At 41.8% G+C, this 27,688-nt stretch overlaps 1 protein-coding gene across 1 annotated transcript; it reads right to left on the reverse strand.

Annotated features, from left to right (window-relative positions):
- Positions 1-27,629, reverse strand: GIPC2 (GIPC PDZ domain containing family member 2). The gene is made up of 6 exons (XM_055724332.1): positions 27,275-27,629; positions 19,293-19,478; positions 15,462-15,642; positions 10,675-10,784; positions 9,860-9,941; positions 1-1,491 (listed from the first exon to the last, which is right to left on the reverse strand). Exons 1-6 carry the CDS (start codon positions 27,509-27,511, stop codon positions 1,337-1,339), a joined length of 951 nt encoding a protein of 316 aa, XP_055580307.1. The 5' UTR covers positions 27,512-27,629; the 3' UTR covers positions 1-1,336.
- Between the last annotated feature and the right edge of the window lie 59 nt (positions 27,630-27,688).

The raw sequence follows: 27,688 nt of genomic DNA on the forward strand, positions 1-27,688 counted from the left end.
TAAAATTACTGGCATAGTCTTTATTTTAAAGAGATCTCTGCAAGACAGTTAAAGACATTAACCTCAGAAGAAAAGTAACTACACAGTAGATACAGAAAAAACTTTTCTAATATCTATTATTTTATATGCTTATGCAAATATAAAAATCTAAAAAACTATGACACCTTCCCAGGTGAGGTCCCACATGTTTAATTTCATTTTCAATTATCTGAGATTTATTAGTAAAATACTATCAGTTATAAACTATGTTTATGTATGATATAATTGGAAATCCTTAACGCCTAAAATTATTTTAATCTATTATTTCAGGCTTTAGGCATACATTTTCAATCAAACTGTGATTGCGACTTTACAATAGTATCTTCCAGGTCTGAACACCTTCAATGTTTCTCCTATGTTGCCATGTAAAAAAAAACCCCAACCAACCAACCAACCAACCAACCAAAAAGAAAAACCCAAAAAAGCAGACAAGAGGGGAACTCCATAGGACCTCAGCAAATCATTTAGCATATGCAAAGATCAATTAAGCACTTAGTCATACACTAGTCTCCAGTGCCAGATCACAAATATTATTCAAATACATGACCAGTAGTCAAAATTAACATTTGTTTCTTTCTATGCAGTTCCTACTGCAACAATATGGCATCTGAATAAAGCAGCAGCTTCCTGGTTTAAGTGTTTCTGCTGTACTTACTCATTTCAGTAATACCCATGACTCAAATGAAAGCAAGTATTTTTCATTCAAAGAGTTCTCATGTTTCCGAGGAATATGTTTTTTCCTGAACTCAGGTTCTTGAGAAAAAGGGTAGCTTCTTCCCAGCTCTGTCTACAAAGAAGACTATGTCCCGGCCAAACTGTAAGAAAGGTTTTCTACAGCTCTTTGTGTACACACATGAATACATAAAGGACAATAGAAGACCAGGGAACTGCAACGTGTAGCTAGGTAGTTTTTCAACAAGTTTATAAACCTTTCTGAAGAAGAGATAAAATAATCCAAACTCTTGGTTACATATGTCTAACACTCTTCAGACTATTGATATCAAAGTGTACGTACAATAAAAAATATCTAAATTTCATAAAATCTGTATAAATATATCTCCTTGACACACTCCTCACAGTGATTTCTATATGTAAATTAAATGTTTGTTTTAAATATGCAGTTGTCAGAACTTTGGGTTTACCTTCATCTTCATATTTCTATTAGAAACCTTCCTTTGCAAAAGAAAGTCTAGATAAGAATACTTATACAGAGCACCCTAGATTCATATCAATAAAAGTATTAAAATTCTGATGTACGCATTTGAAAATCATTTTGTATTTTTTAACTGCACAATCCTCATTCCAGTCGTCCTTGCTTAGCATCACCTATTGCTCCCCATACATCAAAGACAAATTCATCTGGAAATGCAAAGTCTCCAAGAGTTTCATCCAATGCCACTGCAAATTCATCTGGATTTTTCTTGTCTCTCCCAGCTTCCACCATTGTTGCAGCTAAAAAGCAACAAAACAAAATAATGTAATTATCATGAAAGTGACAGCTAACGTATATGGTCAAGATAGTTTTTGAAGGTCTGCTTTCCAAACCAGGTAAGGTCAGTTTAGGGACATGTAAAGCTTACCTACTGAATTTAGGATTCAATAGGAATTATGTACTTAAATCCCCACACAGCAGTTACATTCTGCTCTGATAAACAGGAGAACTCCCTTGGAGTGCTTGTTATATATGCTTCTGTTTGTTTGGCAGAGGTTTAATTTTTGATTCAATGAACCTTCATTTTAAATTATTAAATTAATTATTAATTTAATAATGTAATTGCATTATTAGTTTAATTATTAAATTAACTATAAATTGCTAAATTATATTCTGAATTCCTTACTGAAGGCACAGGAAGCATGGGTCTAAAAACAAGGTTAAGCACAACTCTTCTGCAGTAACAGGACCCCTGCCAGTTCACCACCAACTTCACTGAGTTTGCTATGAGCTTACTGATCTAAACCAGAAGATCAAAATGCAAACCTGAATGCTTTTTTCCTCTAAACAAAAAGAAAAGATCTCAGCAAGTCAGAGTTTAAAGAGGCCAAGCTGTTCACAGAAAACCATAAGGCATAGGGTTTGAACATGGAAAACGACATCCAGCCTCCATCACAGGTACATGCAACCACGCTAGTGTGGGTTTGCTAGCAACAACCTGGTTTAGGAGTTCAAATGTTGAGTATGACCTGCATTTGAAAAGGAATAATGATAAATAGGCCTAGAGAAAGCACTCAAATACCCTATTTTAGGAAGATTTCAAATACTAGGGTCAACTACTGTGTTGTATAAAACACAGAGAAAATTAAAATCTGATTTGTTAGGTATTGGACACAGTAGGTTTGCAACTGCCTGAAAGAAGTTGTCCTCTCAAGAAACTGCCATATGACCTCAAACAGATTTGCTTAATTTTTCAGCTTAATTATATTTAATTTTAATTAACTTTAGTGCATTTTTTTAACACCAAACACACCTCCAGGCAGTAAACAGACAGAGGAATTTATTGTGAGCCACATTATTCTTCTGCTTGGATCTACATTTTTTTCCATACCACCCGAACTACACAAGTAACTAATTTCAGTGCATGGGTTTGCTTTGGTTACTATTAACTCCAGCTCTGAAAAGCAAATCTTTAATTTACAGCACCCTCAAGGCTGGGAAAGGTTGCGTTTATGCCACTAGGAAGTGATGAAGAAGACAAAAGTTATTTCTGGAAGTGTCAGCCACGTGGTTCAAACTGTGCAAGAGCAAGGGAAAGGCCTTGCTGTGCACAACAAACTGGAGCCACCAAAGACTAGGAACGTCTTGGTACTCAGGAGAGTTGAAGCAGAGAGCTCTGATACAAAAGAGGTAGACTATGCTATCTTATACATCCATGCTGTCCAGCGTTTTCTTATTTAACACCCAAGTATCAGAATTTATCAAGTTTTAGACTTTAGTTTGGAAACAGCTACACTGGGGTTGCTGCTCAGTCCTTAGCTGCCGTGCATATCCCTCACCTTCAGCCACTGCACAGTTTTGCAGATTCTAACAAATTCCAAGTCTATTCCAAACACTGGATGTTGGCAACCCATGGATTATTGGAGCAAATGAAAACTGTGAGGGCTCAAACCTGTCTCGGCCATGGCACCTGCACCTCCCTGAAGGATGAGAAGTGTCAGCACAGGAGTTGCTCCCAGTTAAGCCAGGCCAGCAGAACTACTGGCACCAGGCTATCATGGTTTGAGGGATGCACAAGATTCTGTAAAACAGACTCAGCACAAACAGCACTGCTGAATGCAGTTTATTTTCTGCATTGTATCTCTGCTCCACAGCCTCTGTTCATAATCACAAGAAATGGTACTGTACAATAGATGAAGCCCTCAAAGTCTCCTTCATTTCGCTATCACTTTACACACCTGCCTTAAACTGCAAGATGTCTTCCATCTTTTATTACACTTTTGATATATTTTCTTGATGATCATATCAAATTCAAGCATCACACTGAAGGACTTGATTGCTTTTAGCCTTTTCTCAGAGGGATAGCTGAGTGGGAAACATGTGCCCGAGAAAGGGAAGGAAGCTCCGAAGCCACGGAAGACCAGCTTCGCTGGGACAGTGCTGCCCACGACATGGCAAAATCTCTCTGATAAAAAGGAAAATAAAATTCCCCTGCTTTGAAGTTTTATTAAATGTATTTAATATTACTTTGTTGACCTGAAACTTGGCTCAAGTTTATTGACAGTTATGAACTCTGGCAAACAGTGTTTGCTGTTACGCAAACTTGTAACAAGCTGTGAGCAAACTTGAGCCATATTCCACACTGCAGACGTCAGCAACAGTACTTCTGAAGAAATTTGACGTTTTGGTTTTAACTGTGTTCAGACATGAGGCTCTGAACAGGATCGCAGTGTGCCAAACTACACAAAGCAGTCCAAGGAAAAATGATGTAAATTTTGACAAACAAACTGCTGCGATCGAGAGAGACAGTTCAAGTGTAACCCAGCTTCCCGGGCACCACTGGGGGGTTCTCCAGAACTCTCAAGACCGGCTTCCCTGCCAGAAGAACCCTACCCCTGATGCTTTTGTGTCCCCTGGGAAGTTCCTGGGACACTGACTCAGAGGAGTCTGGATGGGAAATAGGCATTAAACAGGGGACCTTTCTTTGTTCCTGACAAGCAGAAGACAAATATTTGCCTGATCAACACCACTCTATATCCCCTCACACTGTGGCATAAGAAGGTGCTTACAGAGGAGCAACCCTGGAGGTAACAAGGTAAAGGGTGTAATTTAAGCCACCGATTTCTGGATATGAGCCAGGATATGAAGTTATTCTGTATGGACACTGGGAAGGGGCTGGAGGGAGAAGAGTTGTGCAAGGTGAGACAAGAGCAAACATGTCTAGACATAGTTAAGATATTTTTTAAAATTTGCTATCAGAGCAAGGATCTACGCAAGTGTTCCAGCAGAAAGAGTGGGAATACCAGGAATTTAGCCAGTTTTAAGACAAATTGGTCAAGATACATGGAAGAGCCATATGACACAGCAGGGATAAAAAACAAAACAACACATCACTATAGCACAGTCCAGCCGCCCTAGTTGAAACCTCAGAATTACACAGCAATGAACTCTGTCATTAACAGAAAATGTTACTACACATGCCATTTTCTTTAAAGATTGGGCCTCCCAAATTTTGAAACAGAACCCTAAAAATAATTATAGATTTACCAAATTTGAAAACAAAATCCACTAAACTTAGATAATCAAGACAATTTGCAAGCCAGTCAAGCAGGACTCAGCACATCACCACCGTGCTCAAGCAGCAGCCTCAGATAAAAGTGTTTTCATCCGCATTGAGCAACTGCAGTCAGCGCTGCCAGGGTGCACTTCACGTGTACACTGCATTTGCTAAAGCACATTCCCCTTCCCATTCACCTGGTGTAAGGAAACGGGCTCCCGGGGGAGCTGGCGGGGTGCCCAGGGCCGGGGCAGGGCTTTCGGCAGCTGCCTGCTGCCCCCTGGCGCCGGCCGGGCTGTACTGCCGCACCGCCGCGCCCCGCGCCACCCGGCGCTCACGCCGATGCGGTGCCCCCGCGGCACAGGGCCCGGCAGAGCGCAGCCCTGCTCCCCGGGTCTCACCCCTACAGACACCCCGCAGGCCTCCTCTGTCGCCCCCCGCACGTATCCTCGTCCCCCAGGCAGCCTGCGCCCGCAGCGCTGGGATGGCATCCCCTGGGCAGCACAGCTGGGCGAAACACACGCGGTGACAAAAGGACACCTGCCACGCGTAATTCCCGAGGCAAATCAAAACCTACAGATCGCCAAGGCATCCAGCAGATACCTGCCAGCTTAAAGCAAACTTTTCTCCGAGGGCGACAGCTCCGTGCCAAATCACCTCCACTCCCCCTCCCTTTCCCCCACTGCTTCTTGTAACTGCTGCACAGTGAGTGATCACAGGAATTTTATTCCAATAAAATACTTCTCCACATTCCAGATAGCCCTGTTTTCAGATTATCATTTTTTTTTAATCTCACTTCAGGCAATGCTCATACCTGAGGGATTTTTACATAAAATGTGAAAAGTTCAGCAAATTTAAGAGTGATGAAAGGAATTAGAATTCTTCTCAACTTTAACAGAGAAGCTCGATATCAGGCTTCCCAGAACACTAACAAAGACGTATGCTGGCTTCTTAAACACAGTCCCTTTAAAATAACGTCAAAAGATCTTTCACAAAACTCTTATTTTCCCTTCTGACAGACACAAGCCGCACAAGCCATGAAAGCTACAATCTGCCTGCCATTACCTACCTTACATAGTGGTTTTGCTACCTATACCCTATCCTGTAATTTCTAAAAAAAACTTTTTCAGAAGACTTAACAGAAGCTTCAGTATTTACTTAGCTGTAATGCTATCAGAAGCTTTGCCTTCATCAAAAGGTAACAAATATTATTATTCTGGCCTGATAATTTAAGACAGCTAAAATTCACTCTCAGCTTCCTTACGACATGACAGAAAATGAAGTGTGTTGTTGCAGTTTCCAGCATTTAACATTACTTGGTTACAGTTTCATGTTGAACATCGTCAGATCTGGCACTCAACGAACCATTAGAAATTATTATTATTATTAAGAAACCTTACTCAGTACTAGCTCTTCTTGAAGTGGAGAAGTTTTCTTGTTTAACCAGACTTGCCACCTTTCCCTTTTTCACAGAGGTCCCATTATTGTTACAGAGTAAATAAACGGTACAGTCATAAACAATATACGCCAGCATGTATACAATAAAATCCTTGGGGAAAGGAAGACTGGTAACAAAAGGAGCAGAAAACAACAGATTCAAGGAGAGTATCACTTTAGTCTAAGCATTTCAAGATAAAAACATCTATCCAATATCGCTGGGTTGGATTTGTGAGCCAAGAGAAGAGGCTTGGGTGACAAAAAGTTTAAACCTGTTAGGACATTTTGACTAGGCAGTGAGTTTGAAAAATAAAGTGTGGAGAAGTAGATTTGAAATTCTTCTAAAAAGAGATGGAGAATATGCAAAAAGATATCATGTCTGACATTATCATAGGGAACAACAAAAAGGAAATAATGAAGTGTAAAAATAGAACAAAATAGGACAAAATATCAGCAGATGAAGAGCTAGCCAAAAGATGCTGAAAGACAAAATTTGGACAGGAAGACCTTTTAGCCATCATTTATCCATTGGTAGCATTCTGGGGTTGGATCCCATAGATCCAAGCTTCCCCCACCCAGAATCTTTGGGAACAAATACAGTAAATAACAATTTAAGCCTCACTGATTTAAAAAAATAAATGTCACCAGTATTTTTCATTACTACTGCTTCCTGACTCCCTCCTATTAATCAGCTGTGCAAGTTCCTTTACCAGAAGGCACTGACAGGATTTAAAATAACTTGAATTATCTCTCAATTGTGCATTTACCTTTTAAAGAAGGCTGAAGTCAAGCCTTGGCCTAATTTCTAATGTACCCATAAAATGGCTGAGGAATACATTTCCAGAGCCAAGTGTCCCTTCTGCAGATTAAGTGCAGCTTTCAGTAAAATAAAGAGGTGAAAAGGTAAAAGTGCATTCAAAAGGCAGGTACGTAAATCTCAAGAGCATTTAGATCTCTGAAAATAACTAACTGTGCCAAAGAAAAAAAGGTACATGTACACATTTTCATTAAATTATTTCCAAGCATTTTGCTCCAACTTAGGGATTTGTGTGCAGATTTAGTCAGCCATTCTTGAAACTGTCAAGATACTTAACTATGCAAAAATTAAGGGCTTTATCTCATCTTTAATTCTGTCTGTAATTTTATATTCTTTCCTTTCTTTCTAACTTTTGGCTTAAAACTGGGGCACTGTTTTAGAATTCAATCACACCATGCAAGTGTCACTTGAATGGAGATGAAAGAGCAGTATTAACTGACATCCAAAGCTTCTGACAAACAGAACTGCACGGGAGTGAGCAATGATTGAGATCTTAATCACTTGTCGGTTGTCACATTGTGATGACTTGCATTTTCAACTAATCTGGCTTGAGTAATGAGTGAAATTTCTAGCTGAGTGGTGATTGGCATTCTCTGAATGAATCCTTTCCTCATATTTCATTTTCATGGGTGACTGATCACATCCAGTATATGAAAAACTGACATGTGTTAATTGAACAGATTTGTGACAGGTGATTAGCTCTCCTTTCCTAAAGAGTCCTAGAGCTGTTTAATTGTTTAAAAAGGATAAAACTTTTTTTTTTTTCTTTTGTCATCACCATTGGCCCTTGACTTCAAGATCTGAACTTTAGGAAATGGTTTCAAAGGTGTAAACTAAAGCTACATGAACCCTGTAGTATCCTGTTCCTGACAGTTTCTCTTTCTCTGCCTTTTTAGGAGGAAGAGAATGAAGAGGTGAAGAGCAAAACAACAACCCAGTTGGGAAGAAAAGAGTATCTGAAGACAAAGAACACTTCCTTTTTTGAGAGTTCTTTTAAGACATTCTTTGACACTTTCCAAACTACATACTGAAGAAAGATGAAGGACATTAGATCAAGAAATTAATGGGAAAACCACCAGGTGCTTGGCTATCAGCTCAGCCATACGTGCTGAAAGCAGAACTCCTCAGTCTACTGCACAAGAGCCATCCCGTTACAGTACGGAGAGCCCACAGGGAACACCACTTCCCACAGGAACTTGCTTCCCTGTCCCAGAGCAGAGCATAGCACACCTCAAAATCCCAAGAAACCATGCTCTAGCCTAGGACCGCAGGGTTGCGGGCTATGGACACCAAAACCAGAGCACCTACAGCCACCTAATTCCTGTAAGGCCAGGTGCCTGAGGACCTCGGAGGTAACCTGCAAGGACAGGAGCCCACAGGGGCCCGGCTTGAGCTGGGACTGCAACAGCTGCAGGACAAAAGCAGCTCCCAGAGAGGTGGCTGGCACAAGGCTAGGAGCTTTGGAGCTTGAGCCAGAGACAGACAGCAGCAGGGGCTGCAGGAGAGCAACAGAACATGGGATCTTCCCTAACCTAAAGAGAGGGTCAGCACCACACAGGGCTCCCAGGAGCATATTACAGGGCAGGGGCATCATATATTGGAGTTGTTGGGAAGGGAATTTTTGAGAATTTTTAGTTTTCTGGGAACTGGGAAGTTTAGGTATTAGCTACAAAACAGAATTCACAAGTTCCGTTCTCTCTTCTATGCCAGGAAGCCCACCTCTACCTTAGGCTGGGGGACAAATAATACTTTACCTACAATTTTTCCTGTGAGAAAACTAGTAGAAGCTGCCAGTCAGACGCTTGCTGGTAGGAGCAGCCAACAAAGGACTTCTGGGTATTCGGATAATCTCCTGTTGTTCTCATTCCTTTGTGCTAACTGCTGCCTGTCCAACCCTCCTCCTCTACCCTTAGCTTCATGCCAGACCTATTTTCTCTTCTGCTTTGCCTCTTCCACTTCTCTCTCATAAAAGCTTTCTTTTCAAGATTGCTTTCTATTTAGCTTATCCTTTCCTAATTCTTGGCTGATTTTTTTTTAGCTACTACCATAACAATAAATACCTTCCTTTTTGTTTCGGTATTAGCAGATCCACAAGACTGTATGAGGACTAGGCCAGTCACAGCCAGCTACACAGCGGCACTTCTTGCTCAGCTACACTGCAGCTTCTTCCCATACAAACAGAAGCTCCTATTTAGTTGTCAGATTAACAGAGAAGTTTGGTGCAGTTTTAAGGAACTTTTGTAACTAGGATTGAATGGTTTCTTTCATTATTTATTTATAATTCAATTATAAATTGATTATTGTGATAGCTAGTAAATATCCTGGGAAATTTCCCATGCTCTTCAGAACCCAGGTCTTAGAGGATTCATTAAATTTGTGCAATTACCTTGTCAGATTCCTTTGCTAAATAGTTGCCCTTTCACTGATGAAGGTCTCACATTCAAACTTTAGTGATCAACTTGGATGTGTCTAAGCCAAGAGGCAAAAGAGCAAAAAACCAAATAGACGTGCTTATCCTTAATGACTCTTAAATGTGGTACACACAAGCTCCACTAGAAAACATATGCCAGAAAGAATACAGTGATGACAGTTAATGGCAAACTACTAAATAATTCATGCAATATTGTACAGATAACATGCAGGAAGAATAGAGGATTAATTAATTACATCAAAAGAATCTCTTAGCACAAGCCTTATATCAGACACACACATTTGCAGAAATACAGGCAAGTTTTTGAGACTGCATGTTGGACAAATTTTGCTTTACTTACATCCAGAGACTAAAGTACTTACATTTTAGACTACAGAAAATGAGAAATTATTTAATCTTGTAGTAATGTATGTGTTAAAAACTCACCTAATTCAATATCTCTTATCCCCATGTACGTTTCAAGAAGCTCATCCACTTTTTTAATTGCTTTTTCTTCAACTTCAGTTGGCTTTGTTGAAAAAGGGAGAAAAAAAGCAGAATTACAACTATATCCACACACATTTCAAAATAACGAGCAATTTGCCACTGATTGTCCTTACTCCTTTCTGGACCACCTGGACTTACAAACCTACAAGTAAAACACATTATGCCACACTGTCTCCCTTATCACAAACCTGAGCCTATCTCCTAACATCAAGCTACACAGCTCACATCCAAACTGAACAGGTGCTTTACATCTCCTGATGGCAGATCTCCATCAAATCCTCATCAGCTTTAGAGGAAACCAGTATAAATAACATTACTTTTTCCAAACCTTAATCCGGGTTTTAGACACATTCATGTCAATGTATGTTATTAGCCTCTCCTCACAACAACCCTTACACCAGTCAGTGCACTTTGCAGGGTGAGAAACAAACCCAGCTCTTCAACTATCCTCCCCTTCTTTTTTCTCCTTCCCTCTTTTCAACACTTCATGGTCTAATCTACCTTAAAGTCATCCATGTAACCCATGACATCTAAACATAGGCTCTCTCCTTCCAGATTCCTCAGCCCCATCCTATCCCTGCTAGCCTTCAACTTTAACGTAAGCATTTCTCCATACAGAAGGCAGTCATCGTCATAAGTCCTGCAAACTTTGTAACATCCACATTTTTCCTTCCTACTTTACATTATCAGCTTTGGGGAAGAATAAATCAGCTGCTAGATGATTAAACTATTGACGGGCCCTAAAATAACCATACCATTTCCTCCACAGTAGCAGGGCCTTTGGTTCTCAGCCGAAGTGTTTCTCTCCCTCTGGAGATTTTAGCCTCTGGCAGACTTCCAGCTTTGGACCTTGGTTCCAGCTTTTCTGAAAACAAAACAAGCAACAACAAGAACTACATGGGTAATGGTTTTTAACTAAAAAAGGGTAGATTTGGATTAGGTATTAGGAAGAAATTCTTTACTGTGAGAATGGTGAGGCACTAACTAGCACAGTTGCCCAGAGAAGCTGTGGCTGCCCCATCCCTGGCAGTGCTCAAGGCCAGGCTGGATGGGGCTTGGAACAACCTAGTGTGGTGGAAGGTGTCCCTGCCCAGGGCAGGGGGCTTGGAACTACATGATCTTTAAGGTCCCTTCCAACCAAACTATTCTATAAAAAATCTTACAAAAAGAAAAAAGTACCAAACAAAAGTAAGTATATAGTAGGTTAGAATACGACATATCTGCTGTAGTTATTACATTACTTTCACTTTTTATTCTAATCAAGATCTGAACATATGTAAAATTTTAATTATAAATTAACTGTATTCTAAGCATAGTTTCACTGACAATTTCTTGTCTTCAGACTTTGATAATCTGCTTGACTGCACCGAAGCTAGGACTTCCATTGACCGATACATCTATGCAGGCCTACTGCACTCAACTTCATATATGCACATTGTATAATCTTAGTTCCCTATTCCACAGAAAAGTAAAAGTATTTATTACTAATATTAGATAATGGATGAAGTCACCAGTAAAATGCTGATTTACCCCCATCTTTAGAGGCAGGCTGTGTAGCAGCTTTAGCATTGCAACATTTCCATCTTTCACTGATGCAATGGTACAAACACTACAGCTGAACAACTCATGATGAGCCACACTGCGCTAACAATTTGATTGCTAGCAGTCACATAGGTGAAATGTCCACAAGAAGATCTTCAGGAGTTTATCTGCAGGTAAGATCCCCTCTCAGTCTTCTCTTCTGCAGGCTAAACAGGCCCAGCTCTCTCAGCCTTTCCTCAGAAGGGAGATGCTGCAGTCCTCTAGTCATCTTCATAGCCCTCCACTGGACCCTCTTCAGTAGTTCCCTGTTTCTCTCAAACTGGGGAGCCCAGAACTGGGCACAGAAGAAGGGCAGACCAGAAGGGGAGGACAGCCTCCCTCGACCTGCTGGCCACGCTCCTCCTGATGCACCCCAGGGTCCCACTGGCTGCCTTGGCCACCAGGACACACTGCTGGCCCATGGGCAACTTGCTGTCCACCAGCACTCCCAGGGCCTTCTCCGCAGAGCTGCCCCCCAGCAGGTCAGCCCCAGCATGTACTGGTGCGTAGGGCTGTTCCTCCCTGGTGCAGGACCTTACACTTGCCTTTGTTGAACCTCATGAGGTTCCTCTCCGCCCAGCTCTCCAGCCTGTCCAGGTCTTGCTGAAGGGCAGCACAGCCTCTGGTGTATCAGCCACTCCTCCCAGTTTGGTATTGTCAGCAATCCTGCTGAGGGTACTCTCTGTGCCTTCATCCAGGTCATTGATGGAAAAGCTGAGCAGGACCGGAGCCAGCACTGACCCCTGGGAACACCGCTCGCTGCAGGCCTGTGGCGAGACTGCGCCATTGATCACAGCCCTCTGAGCTCTGCCATCCAGCCAGTTCTCAATCCACATCACTGCCCGCTCATCTAACCCACGCTGTCTGAGCTTGCCCATGAGGATGTTGTGTGAGACAGTGTCAAAAGCCTCTCTAAAATCAAGGTAGACAACATCCACTGCTCTCCCCTCATCTACCCAGGCAGCTGTTCCATCACAGATGGCTATCAGTTGGTCAGGCATGATTTCCTCTTGATGAATCCATGTTGACTACTCCTGATAACCTTCTTTTCCTCCACATGCTTAGAGATGTCCTCCAGGATGAGCTGTTCCATCACCTTTCCAGGGATGGAGGTGAGGCAGAGTGGCCTCTAGTTTCCTGGGTGGAGAATGGCTTAGCAATAACATCTACCAGCTCCCTCAGCACTCGGGCGTGCATCCCATCAGGGCCCATGGATTTGTGGATGTCAGGTTTGCTTAAGTGATCTCTAATGTGATCCTCCTTGACCAGGGGAAAGCTGTCCTTTCTCCAGACTTCCTCTCTTGCCTCTGGGGTCTGGGAAACCTGAGGGGTGGCCTTGGCAGTGAAGACTGAAGTACAGAATGCATACAGTAACTCCACCTTCTCCGTGTCCTTCATCACCAGGGCAGCCACCTCATTCAGGAGCAGGCCCACACTTTCCCTAGTCATCTTTTTTCCTGCTGATGTACTTGAAGCCCTTTTTGTTGTCCTTGACATCCCCCACCAATTTAAATCCAAACAGACTTTAGCCTTCCCCATCGCCTCCCTGCATGTTCTGACCACATTCCTATATTCCTCCTATATTCCTGTCCCTTTTCCCACAACCTGTAAACATCCTTCTTCTGAGTTTTGCCAGAAGCTTCTTGCTCATCCATGCAGCTCTCCTGCCCCATTTGCTTGACTGCTTACTCATAGGGATGCACCTGTCTTGAGCTTGGAGGAAGTGATGCTTGAATGTCAGCCAGCTCTCTTGGAGCCTGCTACCTTCTAGAGCCCAAATCCATGGGATTCCTCCAAGTAGGTCCCTGAAGAGGCCAAAGTTAGCTCTCCTGAAGTCCAGGGTTGCAATCCTATTTACTGCTTATTTCTGCTAGACTTGTTTCAAAAATTCATTCCTGACAAAACATACAACTTTTTCTGGTTCTGTCACCATTAGCACCTTGAATCTCCTGATTTGGCCTAACCTTTATTTGCAATACTTCAGACCAAATCTCCCTGGCCATCACATAAACTATTTTTCATATTCGCATAATTTAAATGTAGAGTTTGTGTTATGCTGCCTTTACTTTGTTTCTATTTTTTCACCAGTTCACAGAGGGCCAGCTTGTGACTTGTAAGGACCAATCTTAGTAAGACAAGTCTTCAATTCTGTGCTACAAGCCTTGCCTAGAGTAGCTGAAGCAGCCTGTATGCACATGGCAGAAAGAGATCCAACCAGCAAATTATCCTTATTTCACATTCAGCTGAGAGGAAATAAAATAAAAGTTAGTAATTGCACACAGTCTTGTCTCTTATTTCTATACCCTTACAAATTTGTGTTGAAACCAACAGGAATTCAGCACCTACTTGTCCAGCAGGATCTAGATCTTGTTTGTCATTTCCTCTGGGGCTACTCTCAGCATGCTGCAGCTTAAACACTACCTTGATTAAAACAGTGTTTGAAGCCCAACTGTACCGAAGGCTAGAGGTGGGACCTTCTAACCTATTAGGCACTGCAACTTGTGAATTAATTTATGTAGGTTAAAAAATAATGTGCATCTTCCAAAAATCTGTCCAAAAAGCTCTGATTGCCTCTTAATTCAGTGTCAGATAAAAGGTATTGCTGTGGAATTAGCAGGTTCCGTTCTCCACATCACAGGCAGACTAAAAGGTATCTTAAATCACCTGACTAAAGTAATTACTATTAAACAATGGCTGAAGTCAATCAAATGCTGATTTACCCTGGTCTTTACAAACAATGTAATGCATTTTGCACTGAATACAAATTACAGACCCATATTAAACAGGTATTGCAGTATTACCAATAGCAATACTATACATATGTAATACTACTTTAGTGTAATGTATAACATACACATTTACTTAACTGGAGTATCAACTTATATCCAAATGCCTTCGAGATTAACTCATAATCTTCATTCTTCACAGAAGCACCAAAAGCAAAAAGAAATCTTCACATTTCTCTCATTTTCAATTTCTGCTGCTATTCTGACACCAAGTGTCAAGATTGGTGTATGACAGCAGTTGTAAACTACTAACAGGTAAAAAAAGATTTGAAAAATAAAAATTTCAAACTTCTGCTGCTGTGATGAAGATGGTGATTTTGAACTTGCTGTCAGTGCGGGTATGCACAAGGAAGGACTCATATACACTTAAAATTTAGCAGTATTTTGAAGTTTTTATTACAGAAAAATGCTACATAGTTAGGAAGGCAGGGATATAAAGAAATCAAGAATAAAACTCAGTCTCTGTTTTGACTCTCTGAACTAAACCTACTTTTTTGTTGTTGTTTACCACATTGATAAAATTAATATGCATAAGGATTAGCAGTAGGTATGCATTCCTCTTATATAAGTATCACTTTGTCAGAGCATGCAAGCGGTAGGTAGAGACAGAGCTTTGCCATACTGCTTTCTTCCATTTCTGAGTACCTGCTGTATGATTAGAAATCCACAAAAAAAGTTGAGGAGAGGGAAAGCAGGCAGGCATGCAGCAAAAGAGGTGCTCTAGGGAATCCCAGACAGTGTTTTCTGCAGCATCCTTCTGCATTAGAGAGTGCAGTCCCCAGTAAAGGGTACAGAAATAGAAAAATCTCACACACAGGTGAACAGGGATTACGTATCAATACAGAAAGAGGAGAGGTTCGAGGATCAGCATGTTAGTGAAGTGATCCATGCTTTAAAACTATCTATGAAACAATTCCTCTGCTTCTTTTGCATCATCATGTAGCGGCAAAAGAATTGAGCAACAGACTTAGGCTGAGCCAAGATGACTGCTAGAGAAAGCAAGATGGAAGAAAATCCATTAAATTTCCCCACTTCAAAGAAAAAAACAAAGGTACTTTCTTGCAGCAGTTCTATTACCTTGGGTGGACACCTGGCTGCAACCTGAAAAAAAAACCTTACAATGCAAGGCTGAATTTCAATATCTACTGAACAAGGTGGACAGTCAGGTCACTCACCAAATGCTTTCATGGGCTCTATCAACTGCAGCTTAAACATCTGACCTTTCTCCAGATCTTTTAGCATTTTGGCAACTTCATAATGCCGACAATCTGACACATTTTTTCCATTTATAGTTTCTATGTGATCTCCCACGCAGATAGTTTTCATTTGGTCCATAAGGCTACCTTCTTTGATTCGCTGTTGATTAAAAGAAAAGAGAGAGAGGGAGACAGAATTAGAAACACTTCTTTAAAAGGTGAAGAGGTGACACCACAGAGTTTCAAGAATGACAGTTAACAACATTAATGCTACTGAGCTTATTATACCAGCATCATGCTTTGTCTGCAAGATTTTCGTAAAACATACTTTGGAAACCATTATTTTTCAAATAAAGTGTTTTAATAAGCATTTAATATAAAATCAACCGAAGAAAAAAAAGAATGCAATCACACTTTAGAAATTAAGGCTTCTGAATAGGCTAATGTTTCTGTGCCTTAAAACTGAACCTAAACATGTCAGTAATGTTACTGTTTAATTGAGTTTTGGGGGTTTATTTTGATAGCTAGACAAGCATAGGAACAGAATTTTTCTCAAGTATGGTCTAGGGGCATTAAAAAAAAAAGTGTGTGATACACTAAAAAAATAACTAATATAAAGGGCTAGTCTTATATAAGACCTATTTATGGTGATAAAACTTCTACCATTTTCCTCATCAAGCTATATAGCTGCATATTAAAGTATTTCCTCTGAAATAACAATAAAGAATAAGAAATTCCTCTAAATGTCATCTCATGGAATACAAATGCAAACGGTCTAAAGGTCATAAAATGTAACAGAAATTAGTATTTATAGTTTCTGCGAAGTGGAATGTAAAAAGCAAGGAAAAAAAAAATCTTTAAAAGACCTCTATGTTTTAGCAAGTCAATTAAAGGACACAACATTTCAGTGATTCTGTTTATTGTTGTTATATGCTGCCATATTTGTTTATCATGCACCTAAGTCATGCAAGCCATTATACTATGGCTATTTAATAGAAAAACTATGACATAGTAGAGTATCTTGTATTTTGTAGAGATACTAGTTTAATTCTAATAGTTTCCTACTTTTTAATAAAGATTGATGTTCAGACTAACTTTGAGTGAGATACCAGTGAGGCAAGGGAGATAAACATATTTCCACCTACTACCATGACACCTAGCCTAGCTGTATAACTATCTCAGAAACCTGCTTCTAGTTTCTGTGCGCATGTCTGAGCCCACATATGTGCCTCCATCTGAGAGAGTCAGTGGGAAGTGTGATAGTGCTCAGTGTCCTATAACATACTGCAATAATTTTTAGCTTCAGGCTGAGTTTAACTCTTTCTAGCACCTTTTTCTTTAACCTAGACTAAAACCAAAAAGAAACCTCATGGTGAATGAAGGGGGGGGGGGGGGGGGGGGGGGGGGGGCGGGGAGGGTATCATAAACACACCAGAAACCAGGTCCCAAATGCACTTCTGTTACCAGGGACCAGGATTCAAAAGCATGCTTACCAGACTTCAATTAACATTTAGTCTATGTGTTGAATTAATTTTCTCCTTCACTGGGATCCTAACACCAAAACTGTTTAAGCAATATTCACTGGCTATGTTACTTGTGTCACACCAAACTTCTTTTTTTCATATGACTCAGTTTTTATCATCATTCCAAATTAACTGACCAGAGACAGTCAAACTACCTTGTCACAGTGATCAAGATGCAATTGATGTGCCTGTATTTCAAGTGCTCTACAGTCCCTTTAGAACCTAGGATCTTGTATTTCCTATGCAATGCCTAAAATTAATTGCATCACCCATTTTATAATGTCTCCTTATGCACCAGTCAGTCATGCTTCAAGTTCTACTGTTATTCTTTGAATGGTGAATTTAATTCCATAATGTATCTTCTCAGCTGGCTATGTACCCAGAAAACAAATTCGTTACAGCAGAATGACACAAAGTTTTGTTCTTAGTAAGGCAAAACAACATTAGCTTTCATAGAAAAAGAACCCGCAGTTCGGAACATCAGGTTTAAAAACTGGCCAGGCTGTATATCAAACTTAGAAACTGCCCTGTAATTCAAAATACAATAAAATTACAACAGCCCATAACAGCCCATACAATAAAATTACAACAAAATTTTCAACAACCCACAGATAGGTAAATTTAACATTAAATTATAATTAATAATAGAACATAGTAACAATTTCTCAAGGAAAGGAAATATAAAACCAAAACGGAATCTATCAAACTTTAAAGTCTCCACGTATCTTCCTAGACAACCAAGTATAAAAAAGATACAGCTTTTACTTTTGCATATGTATTTTCTATGCTGTTTTCAAAACTCCATCAGCTAAGTATGCAAGAGCTACAAAGCAAGGTCCTAGAAACTCCTTTAAATTGATGCATCCCCCTGAAGACCGCACCATTTTCAGAATAATGCTGATTATTAGACTAGTACAAGGACAATGATGTATTCGTTCAGACAAGTTTTATACAATTACATTTCGTGATTTTGGAAATTACAGCTTGTCTTGCTAATGTGGTGAGGGTTTTCCAACCTGCCCCAATTATGCAGTAGTCTACGTGATGGCTGTTCTCTCTCTCTGTATTACCAACCAAGCACAGAGAGAGTAACGCTCTGTACAGTGCTGCACACGTGAACTTTAATCACTGAAGCACTGCTTTCAATGCCTTCTTTTAAAATGCCACATAAGCAGCAGTGTGACAATGTCACAGGCTGCATGGATGCTGCCACTAGAAAGAAATTCAGAGTTCTGTGTCTATAAACACAAAACCAAGGCTATGACTTTACCAAAATGCTTACTGAAACCTCTGCCTCATCTCGACTTTCTCAAGTGCGATCTCAATCACGTTTTTCCACAACAAAGACAAGCAAAGCTGTTTCTAAACCACATCTTATTTTATATCCATGGTAGCTAAGGAATGAATAAAGAATACAGCCTCTCTATACAAGAAGCTCTGTTTGCAATAGCAATGAGGATAGCTACTGGGAAAGCAGTAATTGAACATAATTGCCAATGCCTCACTAATAATGGATAATTGGAGTAGATTAGAGCAAAGCATCTAAAAAAAGGCAGAAAATGTGTTTAAGGTTCCTAATACGTAGTCTAGCAAGAAGGACAGCATCATTTCCTCAGCCTCTACTTGTCTCAAAACACAGTATTCTGGAGGTCAAATAGAAGATGAGGAGGAAAGCAGTTATGATTAATATATTGTACATGTTACTGCCCATAGTTGCTACTCAAGTTAATTGCGGTTAATTGTGTTAATCCATATCCCTAGCACCTCTTAATTCACCCTATCTATCTTCTACAGCAACAATATTGGAAAGCTGAAAAATCACTGCACTTGCACCTATTCTTATACAGCACAAAGGTTTCTGCCCTGTGAACAGTCATGAAGACTGAAAGAACATGATCTCATCATCACATGAGTGACTCAAGTTCTATAAGCACCTAATCAATGACATCAGAAATTCACTTGAAAAAATGCAGGGGGCAGATATAAGCAGTATCTAACACCTACCACCTCAGGGTAGGTCAGAAAATACAATGTTCACATTGTAAAGCTGATAGGCATTACAGAAGCAATGAATCTATGAACTACTTTTGAATGACATGCAGTACAGAAATAGCTGAACTAATTTTGAATGAGGTATCTAAAGAAAAGCAACTGTATTTTTTACTTACCATATATATAAGATAATAAAATATTGTATAGTTCTAAAGGATCATTAAACCAATAATTAACCTGTTATAGTAACAGAAGCTTCTACAGAACAAAGTATTTCACTGGTAATTAAATTTACCTTTATAAATGCACAGCCAGTTCCATTGTCTGTAATGGTCAGCCCAAGCACGTCATCAGTTTTAATAACTTCTACTTCTTTTCGTTGTCCTTTTACATGGGCAAATATGAAATCTTCGAGGCCAATTTGTGCACCTAAGAGTTTGTCCATATCAGCTTTGTGAGTGTTCAAAGTGCAAAACATGATCTGTGCAGGAGGAAAGCAAACTCATTAAGTTTAACAGTGTATTAGGTTTGGTGAACTTCATAGGACGATAAAAGGAGAGCATAGTTCTGGCCTCTCTGACAGATCCATAGGTGAAATGATGATAACTCTCCTTCTCCAGCTGCCCCGGGAGAGGTGACAGTCTCTATCCACGCACATAACATGAAGCATCAACAGCTCAAACTCTGCAGATAAGAGCTGACAGAGAGCAAGGGAGAGAGACACATCTGTGTGAGCAGCCTCTCACGGCCTGCCTCAGCACACCAACTCTGACACAGGCATCCTGAGCTAGAACAGCTTGTTCCAGAGGTTAAAGCAAGCAAACTGAAGAGGCACCACCGCCTTTTGTTTCATCGTGCACCCACCTCAAATTCCACAGGATTCAAACATCACTAGAGACTGCTTCAAAACATAACTGCTTGAAAGCGGTTTTGGGCCCGGGGCGGGGGAAGAGTTTATCAAAACAGAAGCATCATGAGACAGCATGAAATGTTTTACATTGCTCCACGTGTTCCCCCACTAGCTCAGAGCACACTGCCTCCGATGGGTTTGCTTAGTTTCCCAGCCCCCCTCCAGCACGAGCAGGGGTCATCTCTGTTCCAGCTTAGTAGAAGCAAGGCTTAAGAGAAAGGCCAAATTAATTCAGCCTTTCTGAGGGATTTCCCTTCAGCACTGGGTATTAGGCACTCCTTTTTCTCCCTACATTTTTGCTAGTGGTGCTCTAACAGGGAGGTTTATCGTCCCGGCCATAGGCAGGACCAGCTGCACTGCCCGGGGACAGAGACGATGCTTTTGCCCACCATGGTGCTGCACAGGTGAATGTGGTTGGTCCAGGCAGGCTTTGGCCTTTCTGTTCTTTGAGTATAGGCTATATTGAACAGCCTAGCCAAAAGAGAAAAAAAATAAACCCAACACTCCCCCTCACACCTGGAGTAACCACACCAGCCCGACTCCTGGCCAAGCTGCCGCTGGAGGGGAGCGAGGGCTGAGGCAGGCCCCGCACCGCCTCCCGGGCAGCAGCCAAGACAGACAAAGTCAAAGCTCCATGAGAAACTTGGAGAATCCCTAAAATCTACTTCACTGAGGCAAAGAGCACCCCTAAAGACCATCTTTCATTTGCAGCTGGAAGCAGGGAAGGAGGAGGCTTGCCACCCCATGTTGCCCTCCAGCACAGGTGGCAAAGCACCATGCCGGGGCTCTGCTGCCAGCAGCACGCCCGGGGCTCTGACAGGGCAAGGACAGAAGCAGATACTTTTCTACCCCCTGACTACACCTGCTGGGTATTATTTTCCTTCAGAGCACACCTCAGATGCCCTCACAGCCCACTGCCCACACCAGCTCCCAACTGGGTAGGGGAAAAAGCAGTGCCAACAAGTACCCCAGGAGCCAGCCCAGCCTCCAAGAGAAGCAGCAGCAGGATCCTGCTGTGCCCTTCAGCCTTGCCGTGGTGGCAGCCCCCGGGAGGCAGCGGGCCGGCCAGCTGCCCCACAGCCCAGGCACAGACCCCTGCCCGCGGCCCGCCGAACCCTCCGGTGCTTCACCACGGCTGGAGGGTCTCCTGCCTTCGCCACACTTCCCAGAGCGACAGGGTTTTCTGCAGCAGAACCTTTCAAACACCTTTTCTTTCCTTCTGGCATCACTGGATGACAGCAGAAAAACTGAAACGAAAGGAACCAACCTCCTCATATCTATTCCAGGTCAAATGAGGGGTGAATACTTTTCCTAACGTATTTCACAGAGGGCATTTAAGTTTCTGAAGCTATCTAGAACTTAAGATTCTTTAACTATGGGAGTTTTGGTTTTAAAAAACCTGAAAGTTTAGTAGCAGGATGGCATTTCTTGATGAGGGAGTCTTGTTTAGTTGGTTTTTTTTAAAAAAAAACAAACAAACAGAAAACTAAACAGCCCTACTGCAAAGGCCAATTGCTTATCTCCTATAATCCATCAAACACCCACTGCAATCTAACACCCACTTCAACAATGAGAGTCGTAACAGCACACCCTTAACAGACATCAGTTTTATTCTCTCAGGTAATGCAAAGGTTTTCAGTTAACCAATACTCAAGCTGTAACATCACCTAGAGAAATTCAGCTGGTTTTAAGTAGAAAATTAGATTTTATTACACGAATGATCAACATCTCTAATCATCAACATTTTTTTAACCAAGATGGTTTAATCCAAACAGACTACATACAGTTCACGCACACATTTTCACTCTCTCAGGCTAGTAACTTAGCCAGTTTACAACTGCAGCTCAGTTCTTGTTCCCACAATGAACGACAAGCACTATGTCTTTACATTTTAGACATTAGCATCCTTCATCTGACCTTGTCAAACAGACAATCATCTAGTGACTACTGTCACACCTTTGAATAGATAAAATTGGCAACAGAACAGAAATGTGATATTTAGAAACTCGATCTAGAGCTTCCCTTTTTAGACCTTCGTCTGGATGGCATTCCTACTACAGCCTATAAGTCTGTAGAATTTTCTGTGAGTCAGTTCTGTGCTAACCACAAGGCTGAGAGCATCAGCCAGTCAAAAATAAAACTTAAATCATTCTTTATCCTCTTTAGTGAACAACTGCTTTTTCTCAGAACAGTTATATGCAGACTAATGTACTAAAGATGTATCTACTCAGGATAATATACCATTACACCATCTATCAGGTACAGTACAGCTCTATTGTACATGACTGAAACCTAAGAATTCAAAAATTATATTTTTTTTGTAGATTTTATGTAAATTTAATATAGGTACCTCACAACGACTTATATACTTGAAAAACAGCTACTCTAGTCCACCTTCCACTCACTCAGAGTTCGGTATATCTTTGATAGAAATTTTCTTACTCAGAAATCAAGCAAGAAAAAAATTAAATGTGCAATTTTCATTGTTGTCTTTTCTCTCTCTTCTTACCCTCAACCTTCATATGCATTTGATCTTTAACTCAGCATACCATTGTTGCGACACTTCATGCCAACTTTAGCAAGATATTATAAATCATAACTGTTACATCAGTCACGAAGTATCTAGGATACCTCCCTTCACTGAGAGATTTATCTTGTGCGGCACACATAACAAGGAAATTCCATTCAGCTGGCAGGGACTGGGGGCTTATGCATAACCTTATAAAATAGATGTTTTCAGATAAGATTACTAAGAGATTATTCCCTGCCTCAGTATTTTCAAGAGAGACTACATTAGCTAATAAAAACAGAGTTACACGGGGTGTTCTATAAAGAAAACTGTATGAGCTAAGATAAAAAGGGTTACACTATGTGTTATATAAAGTATACTGCAATACTACATTGCATAACCTATATACTAATTACATTCTCAACTTCCATATTAAGCCTACACCTTGAGAAGAACTCAAAAATAAAGTTGACTGATAGATGACATATTCAGAAGCTATTAAAAGTGCTTTTAAAATCAGTAGATCTCAGATAACTTTACAGAGGAGATCATAATCATTTTCTCTCTCTAAGAGGTAGGGAAACGAGAGTTCTACTTCTGAGCAAGACATAACACCCACTGACGTATTTCCCTATATATGTACTGATCATTACACCAGGAAATCATCAACACATTTTCTAGGTACCTCCCTTTATTCTCCCTGGGGAAAATGTCGTAGCCTTGACTAGCTGCAGCAACAGGAAGAGTAATCATGTCCTCCAAGTTCTAGTAGAGCTTTTGATACTCTATCAGGTATGCAAGTTTGCCTCCCCAAATACATTCAAAGTACTATAAAATAAGCATTCAGTTTTGGGTTTTGTTTTGTTTTTTAACCCAGAGCACACAAGAACTACAGTGTAAGTTCTTCCATACAGTTTAAAAGTATTTGGTCATTAACACAGCAAACATCACACCTAGGGGAACAGCAAGCAAACAACTGTTGCCATAGGGTTGGAAGGAGGTGGTTTGTTGGGAGTGTTGACTTTTTTCATTTGAAGTCTTCAATCTGTAGGCAAGATTGTGAACAATTTGTGTCAGCAGATAAGCATATAATCTTAAGACTTCGAACAATTTGGTGAAGGTGATAAGGATTTCACAAGCTGACCCTTTTCTCTAACCTCCTAAAATATGCTTCCGATTTTTTCTTGTTATAAGGTCACTTTTACTCAGAAGCCTAAGTTTCAGCAGTGGCTTATTTTTCAGTATTCTTTCATAAAAGTCCAAACTGAACAGGCTTACATCAAATATGTCTACGAAAGCCTAATGTGGCACAGCCTCACAGTATACTTAACTGTTTAGCAGAGGCAAGGCCCACGGAACAACAGCCCAGGCAAGCTCAGCAGCTGAATTCTTATTTACTGAAGAGATGGAGGGAGCTGCATTTTACCTGGCCTTGGTGCTATCAGTAAGGTCTCCCTTTTCCTGTATTCCCCTTAATGAAGTTAAATTCCTTTTGCTGTGAAAGAAACCCCAACCTCCATGGGCTTTTTGCAGACACACCCTCTGAGCACGCAACTTACCTCACCAGCCCCACCATACTTCACCTTCTAAATCAAATAAAATAATCAAAAGTGCAAATTATGAGTACACAAACCAAAAGTCCATATAGCTTCTGTTGTTTACTGTTCCATTCTCATCTGATCAAGAAATAGCCCTGCTACAGTCGGACTTTAATATCCACATTCCCAGTGCCCGATTAGCTACTTTGAATACTTTAAAGCCCTACCATGTGCTCTCACAGGAGCACACCACCACCAAATGCTTTAACAGACTCACATTGTCCTTTGGTCAGTGCTCATTTATTCATCATATAGGCTGTACATAGCACTTTCACCCTTATGAGGAACCTAACATTCCCTGCTACATCTCCCAACAGTCACAGAGGAATCGCAAACGTAAATGGCCAAGACCATACAGAAACACTTTTTCCAACTTCATCCTCTATAGAAAAAAATGGGGCAGATATTTGTATTATTTATCCAACTAGAAACATACACATAACTGTGGATGGGTTGTTGTTAAGTATTGCATATATTTACATGGGGTTTTAGTTCTGTTGAAACCCTGTTGAAAAAATCAAGTTAAAAGTCAAGAACAATGCAATCTACCTCAAAAAGCAAGTACTTGTACTAATAATATAGGCAACCCATTGCTAGAAGCCATCTTCACTCCTCTTCCCTGTGGAAAGAACATCCTAGAACAGGAAAACAAGAAATGCTGGTCATGGTAAAAGTCAGAGAGGTAGGCAGAAATGCAGGCTGGAAGTCAGGTTCAAAAGGGATAACTGAGATACATATTCACTGAGGAAGATGGATGAAGAATAGAAGACCTAGCTACAGAAGGATGAGTACAGGAAAAGCCTCAGAAAGCTGCTGTTACAGCTCACTCCTTTGTAGATGCCCAGCAAACATCATAGGAGTGAAGGAGTGTCCCCTTTGAAGCTATACCTGTCTTGTTGTGTCCCAGTCCTACCCCTACTCATGATCCAGGTCTGTACAGAAGTTTTTGTCAGTGTCTGTCCAACAAATACTGTGTTTTATACAAGCTTCTCTTTATCACTATTAGCAGTAAATCACAGATCCTGGTCAGGATTCTCCAGCAGAAGCTAAACTCAGCTGGTCCTGCAAGATACCATACAAAAAGGAAATGAGGTGCTGGAACCATGAGGAGTCAAAAGGAGAAGTGACAGATCACAAGTACAGCTCATCCTGAACTCCACTAAAACACCCCAGTAGGAACTTACCCAGCAATCCATACCCTTGCCTACGCTGCAGTAAACTCACATATCATACTAAACACATTCACTACTGCAACAGTTATCCAAATGCTCTCTGCACTGAGCTCTTCCCCTCACCCCCCCCCATTTTCCACCCCAGTCACTACGGTGCAGAGATCTCTGTGGTGATAGCACCTGTTTCCGAAGGCATTCAGGTATCACGCTGCCTGTAGGCTTCAGCATCGCTGGGTCACGCAGAAACTTTCCTAGACAGATAACAGCCACAAATGGCATCTGAGCACCTCAGTGTCTTTCAGTTTGATGAGGTGCAGGTTCCGGCATTATTCTTTACACCAGACTGTCTGTCCAACAGCAGCTTTAATTAACAGAAAATACCATTTAAATTGTCCAGTCTTTCCTTACTTCCAGCAAGCTCACCAGTTCTTAATAAATTCACATTCATGGCACCCCTTGCTATTCTCTGATCCATCCTTTTTTATCTTGTGCATCTAAAATTTTGTTAAGAGTCTCTCGTCTTGGTTCTTCACTTTGCTATACCACTTTTACACCAGGAAATATTTCTGATCACTACTTTCATTTCATACAACTTAGTTTCTTAAAGCAAATGGAATTTCTTGAGCAAAAGATTCTAAGTTCAGTGCCTCCAGCATTTTTACCAATAATGTCCGTTAAACAAAAAAATGGCCTCAAAACTAAATATGAATGGCATAGTAGAGAGAGAAAAGAAGCAGCTCATCTAGTGTAGCACAAGGCTGGCAATAGATGGCCATGAAACATGCAGTGCTTCCTCCAAAACCTTTGGGGGTGTCAGGTTATACAACTAGCAGGAGAAATGGGGGAGCACCATTCATTCAAAATTGCATTTCCCGATGAACGCTGTTCTTTCCCAAGTCAGTAGAGCCAAAAGATCAGTAACAAAAGTTCAACAGTGAAAGGAAGAAAACTAAAATAGAGAATCATCTGGCAATTACGGGAACTTGAGAGTAAAAGATACAACTGGAGACGGAACAGAACAAAAGGGGAACAGCAGCTCAGCACGGAAAGAAAACAGAGAAGCAGAAGGTCAGAAAGTAGCTGGAAAGGTCTAGGACATAGGTGCACTGGCTGGCAACGGCACTGGTACTTAATTACTTAATGCAACAGTGACTGGTTAAACCGTACTCACTGCTCCTGCCACTCTTCTTTTACAATTTACTGTGTGAAACGCTGCTAGGTCAGGCCACAGCAGACTCTCGGAACAAAGTCTGTAGTAGCCTCTGCTGCTTTAAAAGAGCCAGCTACAAATAAGAAAATAAGTCAAGCCGCATGGCTACGGGCAAGCACAGCGACATGGGCAGGCACAGCGACATGTCGGTGCTTCTCGGTGTCAACTTGCCACTCAGAGGTCAAGGTTCACAGAACCAGTAGGAAGAACTCGATATGGCCGCTACCTTTTAACCAGGGGAAAACAATGCATTTACAAACACAAACGAATCATTATCCAAACAAACGTTTCAGACTTGGCTCAGAAGAAAAGATCAAAGAGGCAGCACAGTTTAAAAAAAAAAATATCCTGTTAACAGATTTATATAACCTAACTTAAAAGAGTAGGCCTTTTAAAAGTAATCAGCTAGCAAAGCAGAAAACTTCCGAAACACCACACGTTCAGTTGGAGGTTTTTAAGATGCAGTCAAGATTTAAAGCATTTACATGTGCCATCCCCTTCATTCTGGGTATTTACCCTCACGGACACACTTATTTATTTATTTATGGACCCATTTAATAGGTTATTTATTTATGGAGCCGTTTATTTATGGACCCATTTATTTGTTTATTTATTTAACCGGAACGAATCGCTACAGTCAGTAATCCCTGCACTGGAAATGTACCAGGGGCCGGCCCCAACGCCCAGAGCCGCGCTGAGCGGTGGCCGGCACCAGGTCACCGGGCCCTGGGGACATTCCGCGCCAGGGCACCGGCGTCCTCCCGTGCAGCACTTCAACGCGGCCCCGCCGCGCCGCTGCCCGCACGGCGCCCCCCGCACGGCAGGCGGCACCTCTCGCCCCGAAAGGCGGGAACCCCCGCGGCCCGGCCCGGCCCTACCTCGGCGGGGTCGATGCGGAAGGCGGCGCCGATCTTGGCGTAGAGCTCGCGGGCGCTGCCGAAGCCCTCCACGCGGCCCGTGGGGCTGCCGTGCGCCAGCTGCGTGTGGAACTGCAGCCGCGCCGGGGCCGCCGCCGCGGGGACCGGGACCGGGACCGGGGCCGCCGCCTCGCTCTCCACCAGCTTGTGGGTCTCCTTGGGCCTCTCCTTCTTCTTGCTCCTCAGCCCCAGCGGCATCTTCCGCGCCTGCAACGGGCTCCTGCCGCCGCCGCCCGCCCGCGCTGGACTCTGCCCCCGGCGCCGCCCCGGCCCCGCTCGGCCATGCCGCCAGGTGAGGCCCGAGCCCGCCGGCCGCCCCGCCCCGCTCCTGCTGCGCCGAGCCCCGGCCGCCCGCCCCGCAGCCGCCCCGAGCCT

The sequence above is a fragment of the Falco cherrug genome, chromosome 12 (assembly GCF_023634085.1).
Source record: "Falco cherrug isolate bFalChe1 chromosome 12, bFalChe1.pri, whole genome shotgun sequence".
In the NCBI taxonomy this organism is placed as follows: domain Eukaryota; kingdom Metazoa; phylum Chordata; class Aves; order Falconiformes; family Falconidae; genus Falco; species Falco cherrug.